The sequence below is a fragment of the Staurois parvus genome, unplaced genomic scaffold, assembly GCF_062004578.1.
Source record: "Staurois parvus isolate SC_StPar_1 unplaced genomic scaffold, SC_StPar_1.0 ptg000014l, whole genome shotgun sequence".
NCBI classification, from domain to species: domain Eukaryota; kingdom Metazoa; phylum Chordata; class Amphibia; order Anura; family Ranidae; genus Staurois; species Staurois parvus.
The window spans coordinates 3,180,557-3,204,736 of NW_028317810.1; the positions used below are offsets into that span (position 1 = coordinate 3,180,557).

A 24,180-nucleotide genomic window follows, 5' to 3' on the forward strand; every position below is an offset into this window, starting at 1 on the left:
AGTTTCTGCTTGAATTTGTTTGCAAGATGTCAGAATAGCCTCCCAGAGCTGCTGTTTGGATGTAAACTGCCTCCCACCCTCATAGATCTTTTGCTTGAGGATGCTCCAAAGGTTCTCAATAGGATTGAGGTCAGGGGAGGATGGAGGCCACACCATGACTGTCTCTCCTTTTATCCCCATAGCAGCCATTGATGCAGAGGTATTCTTTGCAGCGTGAGATGGTGCATTGTCATGCATGAAGATGATTTTATTACGGAAAGCATAGTTCTTCCTTCTGTACCAGGGAAGAAAGTGGTCAGTCATAAACTCCACATACTTTGCAGAGGTCATCTTTACACCTTCGGGGACCCTAAAGGGGCCAACCAGCTCTGTTCCCATAATTCCGGCCCAAAACATGACTCCACCACTGCCTTGCTGACGTCGCAGCCTTGTTGGAACAGGGTGGCCGTCCACCAACCATACACTACTCCATCCATCTGGACCATCCAGGGTTGCACGGCACTCATCAGTGAACAGGACTGTTTGAAATTAGTCTTCATGTATTTTTCTGCCCAATGCAGCCGTTTCTGCTTGTGAGCATTAGTTAGTGGTGGCCAAATAGAAGGTTTATGCACAGTTGCAAGACTCTGGAGGATTCTACACCTTGATGTCCGTGGGACTCCAGAGGCACCAGCATCTTCAAATATCTGTTTGCTGCTGTGTAATGGTATTTTAGCAGCTGCTCTCTGGAGCCAATGCATGGATCTGGCAGAAATCTTCCTCAATGTGCCTTTATCTGCACGAACCCGTCTGTGCTCTGAATCAGTCACAAATCTCTTAATAGTGCGATGATCACGCTTAAGTTTTCGTGAAATATCTAATGTTTTCATACCTCGCCCAAGGCATTGAACTATTTCACTCTTTTCGGCAGCAGAGAGATCCTTTTTCTTCCCCATATTGCTTGAAAATGGTGCTCTGCAGAATAATGTAGAACACCCTCCTTTAGTAGTTTTTCCTTAAATTGGGTTCACCTGCCAATCTAATTATCACAGGTGTCCGAGATTGTTTTCAGTGATCAAAAGAGCCCTGACACACAAAGCCATCCATGAGTTAAACTGAAAAACAAAATATTTAATCTTTGTGACACTTAAATAGAATTTGCATAATAATTAAGAACATTGTGTATTCCCTTTTATTTTATAATGAATAGTCATTTGTGTGTCTTCTTGTATTTTTTTGTATTTCTGTAACTTTTTATATTTTGTACATATTTTATGCAATGCCCACTTCGGGAAATTAAATCTTAAAATAATTAGTGACTGCTGTGTATTTAAGCATGGGCTCATATCTTCGGAGAGATTGGATTGGAGAAATTAGATTGGATTAGATTAACTTGTATTGTATTTTAGTGCCTTTTAAACGCTCGGTCAAACTCATTGCCAATCTGTATGCAATTGCACTGTGTGTGGGCAGATTGTGTGCAGATTGTAAAAGGTAACAGATCGGCCAGACGGAGATCTGTGTGTGTGGGGTGTCCCAGCAGACCGTTCTGCGGATAAACTGTTGGGTGGTGGCAGGCTACCTTTTGTGGTGTGTCTGGTGCGGGGGAGTGTGTGGACAGTGGAAGGGTGGTTAACACCGGGGTTCAAGCAGTAGGATAGCTGGAGGGACTCTAGAAGTGTGTGTAATTACTAAGCTGGTCCTCAACTCTAATCAGTGCACCAGATTTTATGTAAGATTTGTATCTGCCAGTGTGTGGTCGACCAGCTGGATTGGAGTGGAGTCTCCATCTGGTGGTAGCCAGAGGTAGTGCGGGCTGTGAAAGTGTGTCACGGCTGATCTTATATATGGTTTTATATATTCAAAGTTAAGTCCCCTTTATTCCCTGTTTACCTCCCTGTCATGGCCACATGTGCGTGCCTCGGTTAGCTAGTTGCTGTGGGTGTGGCGTGTGGAGGACCCGTGACAGGTTGGTCGTGACAATCACCTTTAGGGGCCAGCAGATGCAACCAAAGCACACAGAAGGGGACCATGCATCTGACACACCCAGAAGTGTTGGGTGCTGACAATTAGTAAGTTTATCTCTAAAACAGACTGAAGATCAGCAATGCAGACAGTGTACAGGTAATAACTGTGCTTTTTACAGGGTGAACTTTTCATTAGCTTTTTTATCTAGTTTTAGTTGTTTTAACCCATAAATCTCTCCCCTTAAGCCTTGATCCTAAGCCCGACTGTACCTTACTACATATTAAGGTCCAGAGCTAGAAAACCAGCGCAAGAACTACCTGCTCTTCTAAGGTCTCTTTCACACAGGCGTTCCGTATGTCTGTTTTTCATCTGTTCATTTACGGATGAAAAACGGACACCCATGTATTTCCATGGACTAGCGGATGTAAACGGATGATCATCTGTTTATATCTGTTAATGTCCGTATCCGTTAACATCTGGTTTTTTGAACGGAAGAAAACCCTATTTTTCTTCCATTAAAAAAAACTGGAATGGACATGAAGCGGATGTAAACGGACATAAACGGATATAAATGGATGAAAACGGATGTAAAGGGATGAAATAACTGATGTAAACTGATGAAAAAAATGGATGTAAACTGATGAAAAACAGATGTAAACTGATTCGTTTTTGCGTGAAAAAACGTGACTGAACTGATGAAAACAAACAGTACACCCGTGTGAAAGGGGCCTTGAGCAAGTGAACAGCATTATAGGGACTACCTAGTAAAAGTACATCAAGTCTACTCTGTTTACTCAACAAGGTTTATACAGATAAAAATAGGAACCTTATGAAGGGAAGTTATTACTCTAAAGTGCATTAACCTCTTCACACTACTACTAGGTTTTATGGCTATAAATATAGCATCTATATAACAGCTATATGCTGGATTAGCATTTTAGCAGAGAAGAAGAGAAAAGAAAAAAAAAATAGTAATAAATCTTCAGCTTTTTTTTTGAGTTGCAAACACAGGTGTAGGTTTGCATTCCTGCTAAAGATGTCCCATCATTAAAAATTACCTGCAAAACAAGTTATTTGTGTTTTATAATAATGAAATGTATTGAAGGTGTTAGGCTTGTCTTGCACACTCCTGTATTGAAGGTGTTAGGCTTGTCTTGCACACTCCTGTATTGAAGGTGTTAGGCTTGTCTTGCACACTCCTGTATTGAAGGTGTTAGGCTTGTCTTGCACACTCCTGTATTGAAGGTGTTAGGCTTGTCTTGCACACTCCTGTATTGAAGGTGTTAGGCGTGTTTTGCACACTCCTGTATTGAAGGTGTTAGGCTTGTCTTGCACACTCCTGTATTGAAGGTGTTAGGCGTGTCTTGCACACTCCTGTATTGAAGGTCTTAGGCTTGTCTTGCACACTCCTGTATTGAAGGTGTTAGGCTTGTCTTGCACACTCCTGTATTGAAGGTGTTAGGCTTGTCTTCCACACTCCTGTATTGAAGGTGTTAGGCTTGTCTTGCACACTCCTGTATTGAAGGTGTTAGGAGTGTCTTGCACACTCCTGTATTGAAGGTGTTAGGCTTGTCTTGCACACTCCTGTATTGAAGGTGTTAGTTGTGTCTTGCACACTCCTGTATTGAAGGTGTTAGGCTTGTCTTGCACAATCCTGTATTGAAGGTGTTAGGTGTGTCTTGCACACTCCTGTATTGAAGGTGTTAGGAGTGTCTTGCACACTCCTGTATTGAAGGTGTTAGGCTTGTCTTGCACACTCCTGTATTGAAGGTGTTAGGCGTGTCTTGCACACTCCTGTATTGAAGGTGTTAGGAGTGTCTTGCACACTCCTGTATTGAAGGTGTTAGGCGTGTCTTGCACACTCCTGTATTGAAGGTGTTAGGTGTGTCTTGCACACTCCTGTATTGAAGGTGTTAGGCTTGTCTTGCACACTCCTGTATTGAAGGTGTTAGGTGTGTCTTGCACACTCCTGTATTGAAGGTGTTAGTTGTGTCTTGCACACTCCTGTATTGAAGGTGTTAGGCTTGTCTTGCACACTCCTGTATTGAAGGTGTTAGGCTTGTCTTGCACACTCCTGTATTGAAGGTGTTAGGCTTGTCTTGCACACTCCTGTATTGAAGGTGTTAGGCTTGTCTTGCACACTCCTGTATTGAAGGTGTTAGGCTTGTCTTGCACACTCCTGTATTGAAGGTGTTAGGCTTGTCTTGCACACTCCTGTATTGAAGGTGTTAGGCTTGTCTTGCACACTCCTGTATTGAAGGTGTTAGGCGTGTTTTGCACACTCCTGTATTGAAGGTGTTAGGCTTGTCTTGCACACTCCTGTATTGAAGGTGTTAGGCGTGTCTTGCACACTCCTGTATTGAAGGTGTTAGGCTTGTCTTGCACACTCCTGTATTGAAGGTGTTAGGCTTGTCTTGCACACTCCTGTATTGAAGGTGTTAGGCTTGTCTTCCACACTCCTGTATTGAAGGTGTTAGGCTTGTCTTGCACACTCCTGTATTGAAGGTGTTAGGCTTGTCTTGCACACTCCTGTATTGAAGGTGTTAGGTGTGTCTTGCACACTCCTGTATTGAAGGTGTTAGGAGTGTCTTGCACACTCCTGTATTGAAGGTGTTAGGCTTGTCTTGCACACTCCTGTATTGAAGGTGTTAGGCGTGTCTTGCACACTCCTGTATTGAAGGTGTTAGGAGTGTCTTGCACACTCCTGTATTGAGGTGTTAGGCGTGTCTTGCACACTCCTGTATTGAAGGTGTTAGGTGTGTCTTGCACACTCCTGTATTGAAGGTGTTAGGCTTGTCTTGCACACTCCTGTATTGAAGGTGTTAGGTGTGTCTTGCACACTCCTGTATTGAAGGTGTTAGTTGTGTCTTGCACACTCCTGTATTGAAGGTGTTAGGCTTGTCTTGCACACTCCTGTATTGAAGGTGTTAGTTGTGTCTTGCACACTCCTGTATTGAAGGTGTTAGGCTTGTCTTGCACACTCCTGTATTGAAGGTGTTAGGCTTGTCTTGCACACTCCTGTATTGAAGGTGTTAGGCTTGTCTTGCACACTCATGTATTGAAGGTGTTAGGAGTGTCTTGCACACTCCTGTATTGAAGGTGTTAGGAGTGTCTTGCACACTCCTGTATTGAAGGTGTTAGGCTTGTCTTGCACACTCCTGTATTGAAGGTGTTAGTTGTGTCTTGCACACTTGTCTTGCACACTCCTGTATTGAAGGTGTTAGCCTTGTCTTGCACACTCCTGTATTGAAGGTGTTAGTTGTGTCTTGCACACTCCTGTATTGAAGGTGTTAGGCTTGTCTTGCACACTCCTGAATTGAAGGTGTTAGGTGTGTCTTGCACACTCCTGTATTGAAGGTGTTAGGAATGTCTTGCACACTCCTGTATTGAAGGTGTTAGGCTTGCCTTGCACACTCCTGTATTGAAGGTGTTAGGCGTGTCTTGCACACTCCTGTATTGAAGGTGTTAGGAGTGTCTTGCACACTCCTGTATTGAAGGTGTTAGGCGTGTCTTGCACACTCCTGTATTGAAGGTGTTAGGCTTGTCTTGCACACTCCTGTATTGAAGGTGTTAGGCGTGTCTTGCACACTCCTGTATTGAAGGTGTTAGGCTTGTCTTGCACACTCCTGTATTGAAGGTGTTAGGCTTGTCTTGCACACTCCTGTATTGAAGGTGTTAGGTGTGTCTTGCACACTCCTGTATTGAAGGTGTTAGTTGTGTCTTGCACACTCCTGTATTGAAGGTGTTAGGCTTGTCTTGCACACTCCTGTATTGAAGGTGTTAGGCTTGTCTTGCACACTCCTGTATTGAAGGTGTTAGGCTTGTCTTGCACACTCATGTATTGAAGGAGTTAGGAGTGTCTTGCACACTCCTGTATTGAAGGTGTTAGGAGTGTCTTGCACACTCCTGTATTGAAGGTGTTAGGCTTGTCTTGCACACTCCTGTATTGAAGGTGTTAGTTGTGTCTTGCACACTCCTGTATTGAAGGTGTTAGGCTTGTCTTGCACACTCCTGTATTGAAGGTGTTAGGTGTGTCTTGCACACTCCTGTATTGAAGGTGTTAGGAGTGTCTTGCACACTCCTGTATTGAAGCTGTTAGGAGTGTCTTGCACACTCCTGTATTGAAGGTGTTAGGCTTGTCTTGCACACTCCTGTATTGAAGGTGTTAGTTGTGTCTTGCACACTCCTGTATTGAAGGTGTTAGGCTTGTCTTGCACACTCCTGTATTGAAGGTGTTAGTTGTGTCTTGCACACTCCTGTATTGAAGGTGTTAGCCTTGTCTTGCACACTCCTGTATTGAAGGTGTTAGGCGTGTCTTGCACACTCCTGTATTGAAGGTGTTAGGCTTGTCTTGCACACTCCTGTATTGAAGGTGTTAGGCGTGTCTTGCACACTCCTGTATTGAAGGTGTTAGGCTTGTCTTGCACACTCCTGTATTGAAGGTGTTAAGCTTGTCTTGCACACTCCTGTATTGAAGGTGTTAGGAGTGTCTTGCACACTCCTGTATTGAAGGTGTTAGGAGTGTCTTGCACACTCCTGTATTGAAGGTGTTAGGAGTGTCTTGCACACTCCTGTATTGAAGGTGTTAGGCTTGTCTTGCACACTCCTGTATTGAAGGTGTTAGGAGTGTTTTGCACACTCCTGTATTGAAGGTGTTAGGAGTGTCTTGCACACTCCTGTATTGAAGGTGTTAGGCTTGTCTTGCACACTCCTGTATTGAAGGTGTTAGGTGTGTCCTGCACACTCCTGTATTGAAGGTGTTAGGTGTGTCCTGCACACTCCTGTATTGAAGGTGTTAGGCGTGTCTTGCACACTCCTGTATTGAAGGTGTTAGGAGTGTTTTGCACACTCCTGTATTGAAGGTGTTAGGAGTGTCTTGCACACTCCTGTATTGAAGGTGTTAGGTGTGTCTTGCACACTCCTGTATTGAAGGTGTTAGGCTTGTTTTGCACACTCCTGTATTGAAGGTGTTAGGAGTGTTTTGCACACTCCTGTATTGAAGGTGTTAGGCTTGTCTTGCACACTCCTGTATTGAAAGTGTTAGGAGTGTTTTGCACACTCCTGTATTGAAGGTGTTAGTTGTGTCTTGCACACTCCTGTATTGAAGGTGTTAGGCTTGTCTTGCACACTCCTGTATTGAAGGTGTTAGGCTTGTCTTGCACACTGCTGTATTGAAGGTGTTAGTTGTGTCTTGCACACTCCTGTATTGAAGGTGTTAGGCTTGTCTTGCACACTGCTGTATTGAAGGTGTTAGGAGTGTTTTGCACACTCCTGTATTGAAGGTGTTAGGAGTGTTTTGCACACTCCTGTATTGAAGGTGTTAGGCTTGTCTTGCACACTCCTGTATTGAAGGTGTTAGGCTTGTCTTGCACACTCCTGTATTGAAGGTGTTAGGAGTGTTTTGCACACTCCTGTATTGAAGGTGTTAGGCTTGTCTTGCACACTCCTGTATTGAAGGTGTTAGGCTTGTCTTGCACACTCCTGTATTGAAGGTGTTAGGAGTGTCTTGCACACTCCTGTATTGAAGGTGATAGGAGTGTTTTGCACACTCCTGTATTGAAGGTGTTAGGCGTGTTTTGCACACTCCTGTATTGAAGGTGTTAGGCGTCTTTTGCACACTCCTGTATTGAAGGTGTTAGGCTTGTCTTGCACACTCCTGTATTGAAGGTGTTAAGAGTGTTTTGCACACTCCTGTATTGAAGGTGTTAGGCTTGTCTTGCACACTCCTGTATTGAAAGTGTTAGGAGTGTTTTGCACACTCCTGTATTGAAGGTGTTAGTTGTGTCTTGCACACTCCTGTATTGAAGGTGTTAGGCTTGTCTTGCACACTGCTGTATTGAAGGTGTTAGTTGTGTTTTGCACACTCCTGTATTGAAGGTGTTAGGAGTGTTTTGCACACTCTTGTATTGAAGGTGTTAGGCTTGTCTTGCACACTCCTGTATTGAAGGTGTTAGGCTTGTCTTGCACACTCCTGTATTGAAGGTGTTAGGCTTGTTTTGCACACTCCTGTATTGAAAGTGTTAGGAGTGTTTTGCACACTCCTGTATTGAAGGTGTTAGTTGTGTCTTGCACACTCCTGTATTGAAGGTGTTAGGCTTGTCTTGCACACTGCTGTATTGAAGGTGTTAGTTGTGTTTTGCACACTCCTGTATTGAAGGTGTTAGGAGTGTTTTGCACACTCCTGTATTGAAGGTGTTAGGCTTGTCTTGCACACTCCTGTATTGAAGGTGTTAGGTGTGTCTTGCACACTGCTGTATTGAAGGTGTTAGTTGTGTTTTGCACACTCCTGTATTGAAGGTGTTAGGTGTGTCTTGCACACTCCTGTATTGAAGGTGTAAGGCTTGTCTTGCACACTCCTGTATTGAAGGTGTAAGGCTTGTCTTGCACACTCCTGTATTGAAGGTGTAAGGCGTGTTTTGCACACTCCTGTATTGAAGGTGTTAGGCTTGTCTTGCACACTCCTGTATTGAAGGTGTTAGGTGTGTCTTGCACACTCCTGTATTGAAGGTGTAAGGCTTGTCTTGCACACTCCTGTATTGAAGGTGTTAGGAGTGTTTTGCACACTCCTGTATTGAAGGTGTTAGGCGTGTCTTGCACACTGTTGGTTCTGTGCACCCCTTTTCCATGCATGTCTCTGCCTCCCCACATGTCTCTGCTCTGGAGCATCTGTTGGCAGGCAACAGGCTTTATTTTGCCAGAAATGTCTCCTCAGTCCTATTGGCCAGCTCTATCACACCCTTGGGAAGCATTCTTACATCCTTTCTACATGGGCCCTGTAGTGCACACTTAACCTTGATCCTGACTGCAGTTTACCTGTCTTGGAACTTAGCGGGTTCCTGCTGCCTGCTTCTGGATTCAGCTACTGGCTTCATGCCTGCGGAGCAATAGTCCATGTCTGATATTTCTGAAGAACATGGGTACTCTTTCCTATATCCTTGTTCAGTCCTTTGTGCCTCTTGTCTAGAGAATATAGCACTCCTTGCCTTAAGGGAACCTGGACTGCTATTAGTGAAGTTACATTTGCCAGCTATATTCTCAGACCTATGGTACTGGGGCAAGCATTGCATTATCACAAGCAAAAACAAAGTATACTGACTGGTGGTATGTGATGGATGTGGCAGAGGCCGATGTACAAACTGACATGCTATGTCCATATTTCATCCTTGCTGTCAGAACACAGGAAGACACTCAAGACGTGTTCTGACATGAAATGTGTTGGGCGGAGCCTATTCATGATGTTATTGTGTATGCTACTGGTCAGGCAGCGCTGCTGTTTGTTAATGCCTGGTACAGGGAAATGTTTGTGAGTAACATTTTTAAAATAAATCCTGTAATTTGGATGATGCTCGGCCATGGAGTATGTTTATTATTCTTTTGAGTTACACATGAACTCCTGGATGGCGATGCATTGAGGATTTGGAGCTATTGTGAGAGCCATCGAGTGGGGAGCCAGGGCTGCTTCTGCTGTGATTGTGTGAGCCAGATTGCAGCTGCTGAGACTAGGGAGAGCTTTTCCCTCATGCTTTATGAACCTCTTATAATCTTGAGGTTAACAACTTCTGGTAAGCAGTGAACACGGCTGGTGGTGGAGATACACATGGAGGTGTATTATAGCATTTAGAATGGCAGTGCTGACACACTTGGATGTGCATTACAGCATCAAAATATTTTACAGCACTGTTTGGCACCTGGAATTTATGGACGTTACATGAACTTTTACATGAATTATTTTATGTATTTAATGATATGTATTCTGCACTTGAGTACTTTATTTCTTGTTATTGGCAGCAAGATTTTTTTCTATTTTTTTAAGAATTTATATCTTATATTGAGTTTGTTATTTTATGTATTAATTTTCTTATGTGATGACCCTAACCACACCCACACAGCAGAGTCTAATATTAGACCTTTCAGCAAGAGAGGTACCCGGTGGAACAATACTGCTCTGAATTCCACCTCTGGGCACCCCACTCTGGGTGTAATGACTCAGCTTTGAGAAGTAAGTTTAGGCTAGGCTAGAGTTTGAGGATTTCACAAAGGTTTCCCTGGTGCATTAACTCAAGACATTAGAGGATGCCATGTACTTAGCCTTTACGGAGGACAATCATCTACTGGAAAGACATTCAAAAAGATTTGCACCCTTATCTTCTAGTCCACCATCAGTGTCCCTTCCACAGGATGTTCTGGGACCCTCTGTTCAATCTCAGGAGAAAGCTATGCAGGTTGAAGCCACCAGAAGATCATAGGAACTCTGCCTATACTGCGGTGGCAAAGTCTAGAGAAGTCTGGATCTGCCCTCTAGACAATATTGTGCCAGACCCAACTCAAAACAAACTACTTGCTCCTGTTCAGTTTACCATTGAGTCCTTACACAATCCTTCAGAGACTATTATTTTGACAGCAATTTGATTGATAATGATCTTGTGCTACATCTCCAGATCCCTCTAGTCACCTTGCAATGTCTTTTTTTCTGTTATTGCAGTAGACACTTCTCTGTTCTTGGGCCAGGTCACTCACAGCTTCTACTTGATGGCCTCTCCTGCTTACCCTCACATCCTGGGTTATCTTTGGCTTACACACATAGATTGCACCTTGGGAGAAATCACATCTTGGTCCCACACATACTTTCAGAACTGCCTGAACCTCACTAAGATCCTTGCCAACCAATCCACTTCTGCTCTCCAACCTTGTTATGCAGACTTCAGTGACATTTAATTTAAAAACGTCTCAGTTCTTCTTCCACACCATCTGTACCATTGTTGTATTGACCTCATGCCAGATACACTTCCCCTAGAAGAAGAGTCCTACTTTGTCCAAACCTGAGACTTAAGAAATTAAGGTGTACATCCAGGAAAATCTAGAGAATGGTTTCATCTGCCTTTCCACTTCCATCACAGCGATGGGTTTCCTAAGACCTTATATAGACAACCAAGGATTGAAAAAGGTTATGATTCCACTCCCTCTAAATTACTGAACTCTTCAGCCAGATTTAGGGGGCATGGATATTTACCAGAAAGGATTTATGGGGAGCCTACAACCAAATTTAAAACAAGCCATCACAAACCTCTCTAGGTACTTTTAATCTGGAGGTATTAATTCTCAAAGAGAACAACAAAGACTCTGAAATTGACTTCCCTGCTGCGAATTCCTGTGCGATTCACATGCGGTTCAGTGTGGTGGGATTTAATTGCACTGCACCACACCATATATAGTGTATACATTTTGGAAACACACTGCAACCAGATCACATGGTACTTTTGTACCATGTGATCCGGAGCAGGCAAACACACTGCGTTTTGTGACCTGCATTTGGGGTTTCGTTAACATTGACACCTGCTGCAGATCGCAACTGCAGTGCATTTTGAATGTGGTACAGGAAACACGCACATTATTTCTTCAGAATTCTAATAGGTACAAACATAAATGGAGCTTATTGTAAAGTGCTTTTACTTCTTCTGGGAATATATTACCTTTCCCGGTGGTATAGAACTCAGAGTACTTCTTCCAATGTCGACTGATCTCTTTCACTGTTTTATTGTCGGGATCCACACACTGGAGTTGCTGTAATCGGTCTTCCAATCCACGTATTGCCTCCAACAGAGGGGCTGGATCTGGAAGAATACAAAGAAATACTAATTAAAAACATGAAATGATGTTAGTGACATTTGTCTCCATATAATCTTGTGCTCGGATTTTGTAATCCACAAAGGAGCTACAGGAAAGTTGTTATTGTATTATTTCAATAAATATTTAGTCTTCTTTCACACTACCATAGTGCGTCAGGCTTCATGCACATGCTTTGTGTGTTGTCACACTTTGCACATAGGGTAACCTATACATTTCAGTGAGAAATTCCATAGACATTCATGCTGCTTTCTGTGCTTCAAGCTTCACTTACTGTCCAGATCAAAGCAGTTTCATCAAACTGGTATTAATGGTAAATCTCTAACAGCAACATAGACAGAAATAAATATTTTTTTCCATTTAGTAGAATATGGAAAGGCTGGAACCTCTGTTAATATTTTTATTGCTGTCCTGTTGCAGGTATTTACTCACTTACTTTTTCTAGGGAAACCACTGTCAGTACATGGGGGTACATTTCTCTAATGAAGCTCCAGATAGCCTAAAACCCCAACAGTTCTAACCCTTTTCCCGCTCTATCTAAACCTGAAAAAATACATTTTGGCTGAACATACATGTTAACACTGTTATGTAAACTCAGTAACTGAGTGACTGTGTGAGATTAACAGGTCAACAATTTTCTTGTGGTAGCCTCTGCCACCTGACTCCCAAGATAGAGAATCAAGGTCAGAAAAAATAACAAAAACTAAATGAGGAAAAAATATATTTTGTAAGTAAATCTGTGCAGTTGGAATATTGTGTTAATGAACATTCTGGTTTTTCTAGAACCTTAAAGTGTGTTTCAACTTTTGCAGCCAAACTGGGATAAAGCCAACTTTATATTTGTTACTTGTTCTCATTCATATAGTATGAATTAAGGGCAGATTTAGATGTGCATCTAAATCCACTGCTCCTTTGAAGAGTGATCCGCTCTGTTTTAACCCCATTTTTGCCAACAAATGTGCTGCAGGTCACAATGCTGCAGGGTTTTTGCAGCACTTCCCTTTTTGCTTGAATTGGTCATATTTGGCAGGCTTACTCTCTGCAGTTTGCAGTTCAACCATGCATTTTTACCACCCCAAACCGCACGTCTAAATGAGGCCTAAAGCATAACTAAAGTCTAAATTTAAAAAAATAAATGCAAGCAAAAATACATGCATTTACTCACTCTTGGAAGGTTTTACTCCCTTCATGAGCAGGGAATTTTTTGCTATTCAGCACTTCTTCACACAAATAGACCTTTCTTTTGCTGTATTTGCCACTGGGGTTTTTATTTTTTATTATATAAGCAAAAAAGACCAAAAATTTAGAAAACAAAAGATATTGTCTACTTTGTGTTATAAAACATATCCAATAAAATCACATTTCTTCACACATTTAGGCCAAAATGTATTCTGCTAAATGTCTTTGGTAACAAAAAAAAGTCCCAATCAGTGTATATTAATTGCTTTGTGTGAAACCTATAGCATCTACAAACTATGGTATACATACAGGAATTTAGGCAGCTATAGATGCTATACTAGTAATGGCAGTGATCAGTGACTTATAGTGTGACTATGATAGTGTGGCTGGCAATCTGGCACCAACTGACACTGGCTGGGAGGGACACCAACTGACTAAATGACAGTGACATCGCTAGTGACACTAATACAGTTATAATACTGGATATTGTACTAATGACACTGGCTGGGAAGGGCTTATCATTAAGCAGTCAAGGGGTTTACTGTGTAACAAGTGTAATTTGTGCTGGTTTTACTTACAAATCTGGGTGCTTTTTCTGCCTAACTCAGAGTTTATTTCAGGGAGAAGAAAAAGCCAAATCGTTGTCTGTGTTTGTAAACACAGAACTCTGTGCTGTGATTGGCCACAGCCAATCAGCAGGTATAGAGCCAAAATCATTGGCTGAAACCTGCTGACAAATTCGTGCTGTGTCTAAGCACAGCACAGGTCAACCCGGGGTGTACACCCATGCGTACCTGAAAACCAGGAAGTTCACCGCAATGTACGGGTACGTTGCAGTGTCTGGGTGTGCTGTCCACTTGCAGTAAATGCACTGTGGGTGGGCTGCAAGTGGTTAATAAAAGCTACAAGCAGGCATGTAAGTGTATTTAATAGAAGAAGAGACATTGCCTGCTCGCAGCCTTCAATAATGTGTACACTTAGGTGTATATGCAGATCTCAGTTTACATACCCAGCACAGTGCCTGTGTGCTAGGATGACTGGACTCCTGCACATGTGTGAGAGGCCAAGCAAGATGGCTGAAGACTGGCAGCTGGAAGAAGTCAAAGATAAGATGCCATTGCTGGTGAGGGACCTTGTGGGTGTTGGACTAATAGAGCAGAGGTAAGTATTGTAGACTTTAGGTTCTGCTTTAAAAAATATTTAAAAATTGCCACATAACATTTTGAATGCTGTTTTCTGATATTCCCAGCACTAAAAATCCTACTTAGTTCACTTTGTTTCTTTTTTTATGAGGTGGCTAGGGAGCTATGTTTTGACACGATTTCCAAACTGGTCCTAGTATATGTACTGTATGTGTAAATGTGAGTTAGGGACCTCAGATTGTAAGCTTCTCAAGGACAGGGACTGGTGACAATGTACAATGAATATATATATATATATATGCTGTGTAAATTGTTGACACTATATAAGTACTTCACAATAAAATAATGAACCCTGTATGTACTGTGTTGTCAGATCTCATTGTCAGTTGTAAAATATATTTGGACACTGCCTGTTCTAACAAAGAGTTAAAACTTAGAAGCCTGCCTGCTGCGTCATATGTTAATGAGAAGAAACTCAGCCTGTCCTAAGCCTTTCTATTAGGACAGACTCACTCTGAACTTAATGACTGCCATGACACCTTCTCCTAAGAAACATCTAAAAGAGGAAAGAAATAAAAAAAAAGTATGTCATGTAAATGAGAACACATAACAAATATATAGTGGGGTTTTCTCAAATTTGACTGCAAAAGTGGAAATACACTTCCATTACCACTTGTTCTTTTACAGCCATCACAGTTTGCAATGATGTAGTGTGCCGTTTTATCATCTTAAATCTAGTACTTGTAGGCAAGCATTTGACCCTTTACTGTACAGTGAATGTAACACCATTGTGCGCAATGATTACTTCTGCTCCCCAGTAAAAAAGGTTACACTTTAAAAGGACAAGAAAAATAAGCCTCAACAGAGTAGACTATATGACTCATTTGAGCAGTCTGATAGCTATTCCAGGGCCAGCTGACCCTCTGTGTATCCAAAGAAATGATTTATTATAGTCTTACATCAAACAGCAGTATCAGAATGATCTTTACCAAACTCTACATGATTGCAGGATGTACACACTTACTTCTAATTATAATTAAATGGTCATCAGATGGTAGGATGGCCATAAAAATCACCCCCTGTTGGGCTAGCGCTGACATCTGGCTATTAAATAACACCCCCTTTCCCTAAGAGCTAGTTATTCACAGACAGAACACCAGATCTGTCATCAAGGTAAATTAATGTACAGCTTTTACACCAGTAGAAATGAATGAACAAACCGCACTAGAAAGGCAGCATGCATATAAATAACAATAAATGGGAATGATTGTTGTTTGTACTATTCTACACCAATCCAAACTGCAGAATACAGCATGGGCTGTACTAGTAATACATAATTATTCATCAGATATTTTATAACAGACAATTTTAACTCTTTTGCAAGGCACATGGGTAGGTGATTTCAGGGCACCACTGCCATCATATAAAAGCTCAAAAGTCTTGATGATTTATTTATTTTTTTAAATTTTAAATACAGTGATAAGCTGATATATCAAACGATTATTTTTACTAAAAAAGTAAAAGACAGTTCACTTAGTCTCGGTTCACACCATGAACCGCATATGAATCGTACCTCATTCCTTTTCAATTCATATGCGATTCATTCTGAATGGGCTCAAGTCGCATCGCACCAAAGTCCTGCACACACTAATTTTGGCACCACACTACAACCGGACCTCATGGTCGTCTTGGACCATGCGATCTGGTGGAGGCAAAAGCACTGCGTTTGCAACCTGCATTTTGGGTGTCGTTAAGATTGCACTGACACCTGCTGCAGATCGCAAGGACAGTGTGATTTGAATGAGGTGCTGAAAATACACAACACAGATCACAAAAGGATTCAATTTATTATGAAAACTGAAATCCTGCCCAAAAAGTGAACTTAGCCTTAAAAGGTAATAAACCTTCCATGATCCCCCCCCCCATCCCAAATACTAACCTGAATTCTATCTCAATTCAATGCTGTGCCTGACAGCAGCAGCACTGCTCTCTCTCTTCTCACAGGGCTCAGAGGCAGCAACTGGAACCATTAGCTCCTGCTGCAGTCAATCAAATCCTGTGAGAAGGGAGCAGGGGGTTGGGGCTAAGCAGCGCTGTGTGATTATGGACTTGCGGCTTGCTATGATGGCACACACAGAAGAGGAGGAGCCTAGAGCACCAGCAGAGGAACCCAGAAGACCCAGAAGAGGAGGTTCAGGGCTACTCTGTGTAATACCATTGCCCCGAGCAGGTAAGTATAAATTTTTTTTTTTAATTTAAAAAATAACTTTTTTTAGTCTTTATGATCACTTAAGTAAACATGTATTTTGCTATATAAACAGCCTCTCCTTAGTTAATATTTTAATAACTTATCCCTTATGGTCATCTAACATGCAGCAAATGTTTCATGGGAAAAATGGAAGACGTTAATTGTTGCCAATTCAGATACTTTTGGGTGTGCATACAATCATGTGAAAAAGTATGCATACTCCCTGGAAATAGTTGTCTTTTTATAACATATTTGAACAGGCAAACACAGAATTGTCATTGAAACAGTGCCTACAGATAAAAGTGATATACTTGAGCAAATGACACATGAAAATGATATGGTGTGTTCATTCTTATAATCTAAATGAACAGAAATGCAGATTTATCACATTAAAAATATACCTCCACCACCACTTCAAATCCATTAAATTAGAATCAGGTGTTCCAGATTAGATGTCAGTGATTAGGACCTCACTAGGCCGCACACACACACTGAGCATTTGACCGTAGTGCATGAGGCTCAAATGTTTAGGCAACCAGCAGATCTACCAGCAGCCTGTCAAGCTCCAAGAGAGGCTGACTGCTACTGTAGCTGGACAGTGCACCGAGCAGAACTTCCATTTAATGTAAAGGAATGCCTGGAATGCAAGCTGCTGGTATTCCTTCCTGGGCACATACTGAAATTCATTAAAATAAATAAACAAAAGTATCACTTGGTGCACATGAGTATAAGGAGAGAAGCAGCACCAATCTGAGTGTAGCACAATGGATTTATTTCTGACAAGCAACTAATTGCACACTTACAAAATAAGAAGTAAAAACAGACGCTCATCAAAGAAAGCCGCTATCTGCTGTAGGTCCCACTGGCCATGACCGCTGCACGCTGGGAGACATTGGTAGAAGGATTCTCGGTGGTGCTGGTGGCTTCCAGCACTTCCTGGATGGTCCAGAGGCTCTGTGGGCCACGGGCGTGATGTCAGCATGTCAGGTCCGTAGCAGTGGGCGTGGAACGTGTTCGGAGCATGTGTGTTCTTTCTTCAGGCCATAGGAGAACCATCTTGAAAGTGTGCAATTTGTTGCTTGTCAGAAATAAATCCATTATGCTACACTCAGATTTGCATTGCTTCTCCCCTTATACTTGTTTTCAGAGTCTCTTCTACCTCTATACAGCAGCAGCCTCTGGATTATAGCCCTGGAATACCCATGTAGAGACTTTCTTATATTATTGTGGACTGTCTGTTTCCCCTGCTGAGTGCCAGATTTCCTTACATTGTATCACTTGGTACACATCCAGTTCTGTCTGTCTGCAGTAGTAGTCAGCCCCTCATAGAGTATGACAGGCTTCTGGCAATAGTGTTGGATGGTGAGCTTTCCACCTGCACCTAAATGCTGCATCCCCATGCACCAGGGCTAAACCAGTGTGCATGAGGCCTTAGGGAGAATAAAAGAAAAACCTGTTTTATTTAAAGTGGTTGTAAATCTTTGTTTTTTCTTAATTAAAATAACAAACATGTTATACTAACCTGAACCTTCCCCCTGCCAGGTGCCCCCAGAGCAAGCTGCTTGCTCTGGGGGCACTCATGCGTGGTCACTCCCAAGCCCCCCCCCCCCATTTCTGTGATTGACAACAGCATTTATCATCTAATCTACTGTTACCTTCTAATCTACTACAGTAACACAGCATTCCAGTTTCCAAAGTAGCTTTTGGCAGCATTTAAAATAACTCATTTTTGTAAATGGAAGGTAGTCGACTATATATCTACATTTTGTTTTCCTCAATTTTGATTCCTATTATTGTACAGCTAAGCCTTTTGGGAGATATTTTGTCTTTTCCCAATAAACACTGGCTTGACTAAAAGGTATAGAAGAACACTATTCTTTTCTCTTTGCTATTGGTGTGTGTGGGTCATCATGCTAAATCAAAAGAGCTCTCCAAGGCCCTCAGAATGAAGGTTGTGGATGCCTATGAGCCTGGAAAAGCATTTAAATAGATCGCTAGACACCACAGACTCTTGCCAAAATCAGCTCTTCACAAAAGACAAGCTTCATTAATTAATAAAGAAGAGGACCTTGAAAACAGGTCATGGAGAAATTACTTATGCCTTGCGGGAATACCTGAATTTCTGGGAATGCCTGAGCTGCACAGACTCTGTGCTCATGTTGCCTTTGCTGTGCTAGGCCTACCAGAACCTGTTGAAGCCTAATGAGCAGACAGGATCAGCCCACCACATCCAGATTACACTGATAAAGCCTGCATTCATTGTTCTAAAAAGGCAAAGAAACACCTTTTTGTAGATGACCATAAAATAATACTGTTCCTTGGCTTTTTAAGGGAAGTCTTCAAAATGCATAGATCATTTATTTCAGTCTGCAAGGCCTTGGTGGGTAAGAGGATTAAGTTCTTCTTACAATACCCAGCTATCCTCAAGATTTTTGCACCTAAAAGTGAAATTAATGGATCCAGAGGACACAGACCACTTCATCAAGTCACTGGATGTGGCCTCCTTCTTTGGCCAATACTACTGAGTGTCTGGTGGACAGTTAGGCTCCCCACAACCAACAAGGAGTCCTCCCACCATCAATGGGGAAGATACTTGAAAACAGCGCAGCTGATTGTAATTCATTGACCTTTGTGCTTAGATTTCTTAAACCCCCCACCAGTGCCTGACAACACTACCTAACTGCAGTTCTTCTTCTGTGTCTAATTATATCTAACTGTTTATGTACACCCAGAAAATGTTTTTATTGAAGTTTATTACACAACCCTTCTTCAGTGTTTATTTGAAATGTTATTTTTACTGAAATAAGTCTATAAGTAAAGGTAGGTACAGATGGAGTGAAATTCAGCCGGTTCAGCAGGGATCAAATGAATTTCAATGTGTATGGCCCTCCCTGTTCAACGGAAGTCTATTGTTAGACTGACATCTTTCTAATGGCCACCCTGGAAATTTAATTTATCAGCGTCTGCAGCCATTGATCAGTGTATTCTCACAGCAGAGTCCCCACTGTCATATTACAATGTCACAGCAGGAATGATTCCTCCATCCACTTTGCTTGTGTGGATGGGAGAATACAGTCATTTTTTTCATTCAGCCTGGCAGCTGAACAAAAAAAGACTAACCTGTATATCCAGGATAAGTTCACCTCTTAACAAAAAATAATAAATGCCCATTTTTTGTAGGTAAAAAAAAATGTACATTTACCATTTTTTGTTTTGGGAGCCTGGAAAGCATTGCACCAGCAATCAGCAGATTGCTTGTGCCATGCAGGACTCCTGCGAACCTGTCAGTGTATCTGTGTGCTCGAACCTCGTATGGGCAACCAGATATACACTGACAGGAAGAATCAATGAACAACCACAGTGCTCATTGAGAACTACAAGCTGACAGCCGCAAAGGCTATCGATACTTGTCATTTTCCCAATCAAAGAATACTGTGAATGAGTGCCGTGTATTTTTTTAATCGTGACAGCTAGTGGGGGGGGGGGGAGATCCCCCACTAGCTGTCACAACAGGGGATCAGGGTCCAGTCCTTTCGTAACATGCTACACCCTGAATATGAGTGTACATGTTACAAAAGGTGAACTTGTCCTTTAACCACTTCAAGTCTGGACACTTTTACCCCCTTCCTGTCCAGACCAATTTTCAGCTTTCAGCACTATCACACTTTGAATGATGATTGCGCAGTCATGCAACACTGTACCCATATGAATTTTTTAGCATTTTTTTGAGACAAAGCTTTATTTTGGTGGTATTTATTCACCACTGGGATTTTTTTTTTGCTATATAAATGAAAAAGTCCAAAAATTTTGAAAAAGTGTTTTACTTATAAAATTTTGCAAATAAATAATATTTCATCATAAATCTTGGCCAAAATGTATTCAGTTATCTTTTTATTAAAAAAAATAACCCAAATTAGTTTATAACCAAAAATTATCATTTTTTAAATTTTTTTTATCTTTTTTTTTTTACATACTGGCACTTTAACAGTACAGTGTTACCATGGCGACACTGTACTACTTGTGGGGGGTGATGAAGATTTCTTTTTTTTTTTACACTGATTGCTTGTACACCCGTAAAGGCTGTAAAAGCAATCATTTCTTCTTCTCTCTGGCTGCATTCTTGCAGCCATTGAGAAATACGGTGTGAGCTGTGATTGGTCACAGCTTGTCATATGGTACAAGGCTGTTGTGAATAGCGTTGTACCATGTGAGCTCTGTGATCATTCACAGATTTCACACGTAGTAAGCAATGATGTCAGAAGTGACATCTTGCTTACTACTCTGCATGTGATCACTGATTGGCCAATCAGTGAGCACATGATCGAACTTCGCACAGAGGTCCCGTCCGGCGATTGGTGTTCCACTGTGTTCCGGAGGCAGATGCACCGGATCGCAGTTCTGCGTGCTCCCAGGGAGCGAGCACAGTCCAAAATGGCGGGCGCCGTTTATGAACGACAACCCGCCCCTGGACTGCCACCGTCCGGCCGTTTATATACAGCGGCCGGACGGCAAGTAGTTAAATAAAGATAAAAACCATAACTAACTTTACAGTTTGGGCAGTACTGTGTTATCCTAATATTTGGTAAACACTGGAAATCTGTAAACAGTGTGTCTTTACACTCTCCCAGATGAAAGCAATGTTAATTTTTCACACAGTTTTATAGATGTGGATGTGTGGATATGGATGTGGGGTGAACTTTAACCCCTTGCCTAATCACCTCTGGGTTGTTACCTCACCTATTGAGAGATGAGGTCTTGCCTACTAAAAAGATGTGATTGTTTCATTAACTTCATCTACACCACAAGCCCGTCAGAAACTATTTAACAGACAGGTGTTAATTAGACATATTTTATAATTCTAAATGATGAACATTCCTCTAAGCTTAAAGACTACCAAATTAATAAGGACATGTGTCTACTGCTGACCACTCAAATTATATAATAACCGTGATATCATCTCACTTCTATATGTTAATATCATATACAGACTGGATAGGAAATACCCTCCAGAGACAAGATGGGAAATACCCATCATTATGTGAACCCAACATTAAAAACACAAATAGTGTTACGGTCAGGCTTGGAGACCAGTAGCTATTGCAGTAGAGAGGCTTCCACTGGCCAGCAGGATAGCTAAACAAGCAGGTCACCCTGGCTGATGACATAGGCTCACCCGAGGTGTTGGGTCTAAGCACTAGCTGGTATTCACCAGAGCTCCTGATGGTAGAGATGGGTTTTACTGTGTGTTAGTACCAGGTCGCAGTCCTCAGAATCGCCTCACCAGGAGGTGTGCAAGCCAGGGTCCAGTAACAGATAAAGCAGGTACAGATCAAGCAGAAGTGTAGTCAGTAAACAAGCGGAAGGTCAGTAACAAGTGGTTGTAGGTTGGGATCAAGCAAAATCAAGCTGAGGAATAAACCAAAGGTAACTAGTGGTAGCAAGGAAATGGATGGCAGCAGGAGTGACAAGAGCAAACTATTGGCTGATGAGAGCACAATAATCTGGCAAAAAGAAAGTGCAAAATAGGAAGTTCATGGGAGGAGCAAAGGCTTCAAGGTTAAAGATAACCAAGACACAAACTAAGGTTCTCTAAGGAATCAGGCAGCTCATTGTCCAGCATCTCAGGTGGCTCAGCAAGAAAAGACACTGCTAGACACAGCAGAGGTTGCAGGTTCAGATCCAGGTCCTGATAAATAGTTTTGTGGGCTCTTCAAGATCACCTCCATTCTTTCTAAACCTAAATCCTAACATGCTTTTCATGGATACCTTCATTAATTGCACAATAGGAGTGCACTGCTGGTCCCGGAAACGGGAAACAGGTGTCTTCAGGGGACACTAACATGGTAGAGTAACCTGAAGACATGCCATTGCATGAAATACAATACAAATACAAGCTTGGGAGTTGGTGAGTGTGCATTGATGGTAGCTGGATAACACAGTGGTGTCTTTATCCTTTATTTGGTGGAAGAAATACACAGACGTGGATTTAATCAGTGAATTACATTATATTGTATGGTATTTGTTCTTAAAGGGACAAATTCTTATATAATTATTTGAGCTTATGAATTACTTTTTTTTTTAATATTTTTCCTTTTTACATGTTGATTTGTTTTTACATTATATTTTGGCGAAACACCCTATAAAAGTAACAAGTTCATAATGATATACTAGACAACAACTCCAGCCACCCACAGAACTATCACAAATGCTACACATACTGATGATGTTGGAAAAGCTGGAGGCTTTCCATCAACAACACAGTTTCACATCAAAATTTTTCAAAACATGGTCCTCCTATTTAACATACATTATATGCAAGTAACTCTTGCAAGAGTTTGTGTCAAAGTCCGTGAATCTGCAATCAGAATGAGAGAATACTATTTTAACCACTTGAGCCCCAGAGGATTTACCCCCCTTAATGACCAGGCCTTTTTTTGCTGTTTGGCGCTGCACTAATTCAAATGATAATTGCGCGGTCATGCAATGCTGTACCCAAACAAAATTTACGTCCTTTTTTTCACACAAATAGAGCTTTCTTTTGGTGGTATTTGATCACCTGTGTGCTTTTTATTTTTTGCGCTATAAACAAAAAAAACCACAAAAATTTTGAAAAAAAACAATATTTTCTACTTTCAGCTATAAAAAATATATCGTAAACTCAAAGTTAGTCATAAATTTAAGCCAAAATGTATTCTGCTACATGTTTTTGGTAAAAAAAATCCCAATAAGTGTATATTGATTGCTTTGTGTGAAAGTTATAGCGTCTACAAACTATCGTATAGATGCTGTAATTTATGCCTTTTTTTGCTATACAGCGCTGCACTAATTCAAATGATAATTGCACGGTCATGCAATGCTGTACCCAAACGAAATTTACGTCCTTTTTTTCACACAAATAGAGCTTTCTTTTGGTGGTATTTGATCACCTGTGCGCTTTTTATTTTTTGCGCTATAAACAAAAAAACCACAAAAATTTTGAAAAAAAACAATATTTTCTACTTTCAGCTATAAAAAATATATCGTAAACTCAAAGTTAGTCATAAATTTAAGCCAAAATGTATTCTGCTACATGTTTTTGGTAAAAAAAATCCCAATAAGTGTATATTGATTGCTTTGTGTGAAAGTTATAGCGTCTACAAACTATGGTATAGATCAGGGGTGTCCAAACTTTTTCGGAAGAGTGCCAGATTTGATGAAGTGAACATGTGTGAGGGCCGACCATTTTGCCCGACATTCTGATGAACCATTAACATTAAATGCAAATGAACTATTTTATGCAAAAGTTTATTGAAAACGGCATACTTTTCATTTTGTGACTTGGATGACAAATCTAAACAGGTGTTAAATCACTCTGCCAGCACAGGGAGAAGGAAAGCCCAAATCTCGCAGGTCGCGAGATTTGGGCTTTGTTGCTCCTTGCACTGTCTGATGACGTCAAGCGATCCTGAGCACCAATCCATTATAGCCCAAATTGATACCGTATTTTTCGCTCCATAAGACGCACCTGACCATAAGACGCACCTAGGTTTTAGAGGCGAAAAACAGGAAAAAAAAATTCTGAACCAATGGACTGCAGACATAGTACAGGAGATGACCAGAGACTGCGGACACAGTACAGGGGATGACCAGAGTCTGCGGACACAGTACAGGAGATGACCAGAGTCTGCGGACATAGTACAGGAGATGACCAGAGTCTGCGGACACAGTACAGGAGATGACCAGAGACTGCGGACACAGTACAGGAGATGACCAGAGACTGCGGACACAGTACAGGAGATGACCAGAGACTGCGGACACAGTACAGGAGATGACCAGAGACTGCGGACACAGTACAGGAGATGACCAGAGTCTGCGGACACAGTACAGGAGATGACCAGAGACTGCGGACACAGTACAGGAGATGACCAGAGACTGCGGACACAGTACAGGAGATGACCAGAGACTGCGGACACAGTACAGGAGATGACCAGAGACTGCGGACACAGTACAGGAGATGACCAGAGACTGCGGACACAGTACAGGAGATGACCAGAGACTGCG

At 41.7% G+C, this 24,180-nt stretch overlaps 1 protein-coding gene across 1 annotated transcript in view; it reads right to left on the minus strand.

Annotated features, from left to right (window-relative positions):
* The window catches only part of CUX2 (cut like homeobox 2), a 649,623-nt gene that overhangs the window by 158,740 nt on the left and 466,703 nt on the right, over nt 1-24,180 (minus strand). The window contains exon 5 of the mRNA XM_089676854.1: nt 11,418-11,558. Within this exon, the coding sequence (XP_089532980.1) occupies nt 11,418-11,558 (141 nt within the window). The remainder of the gene's footprint in view (nt 1-11,417; nt 11,559-24,180) is intronic.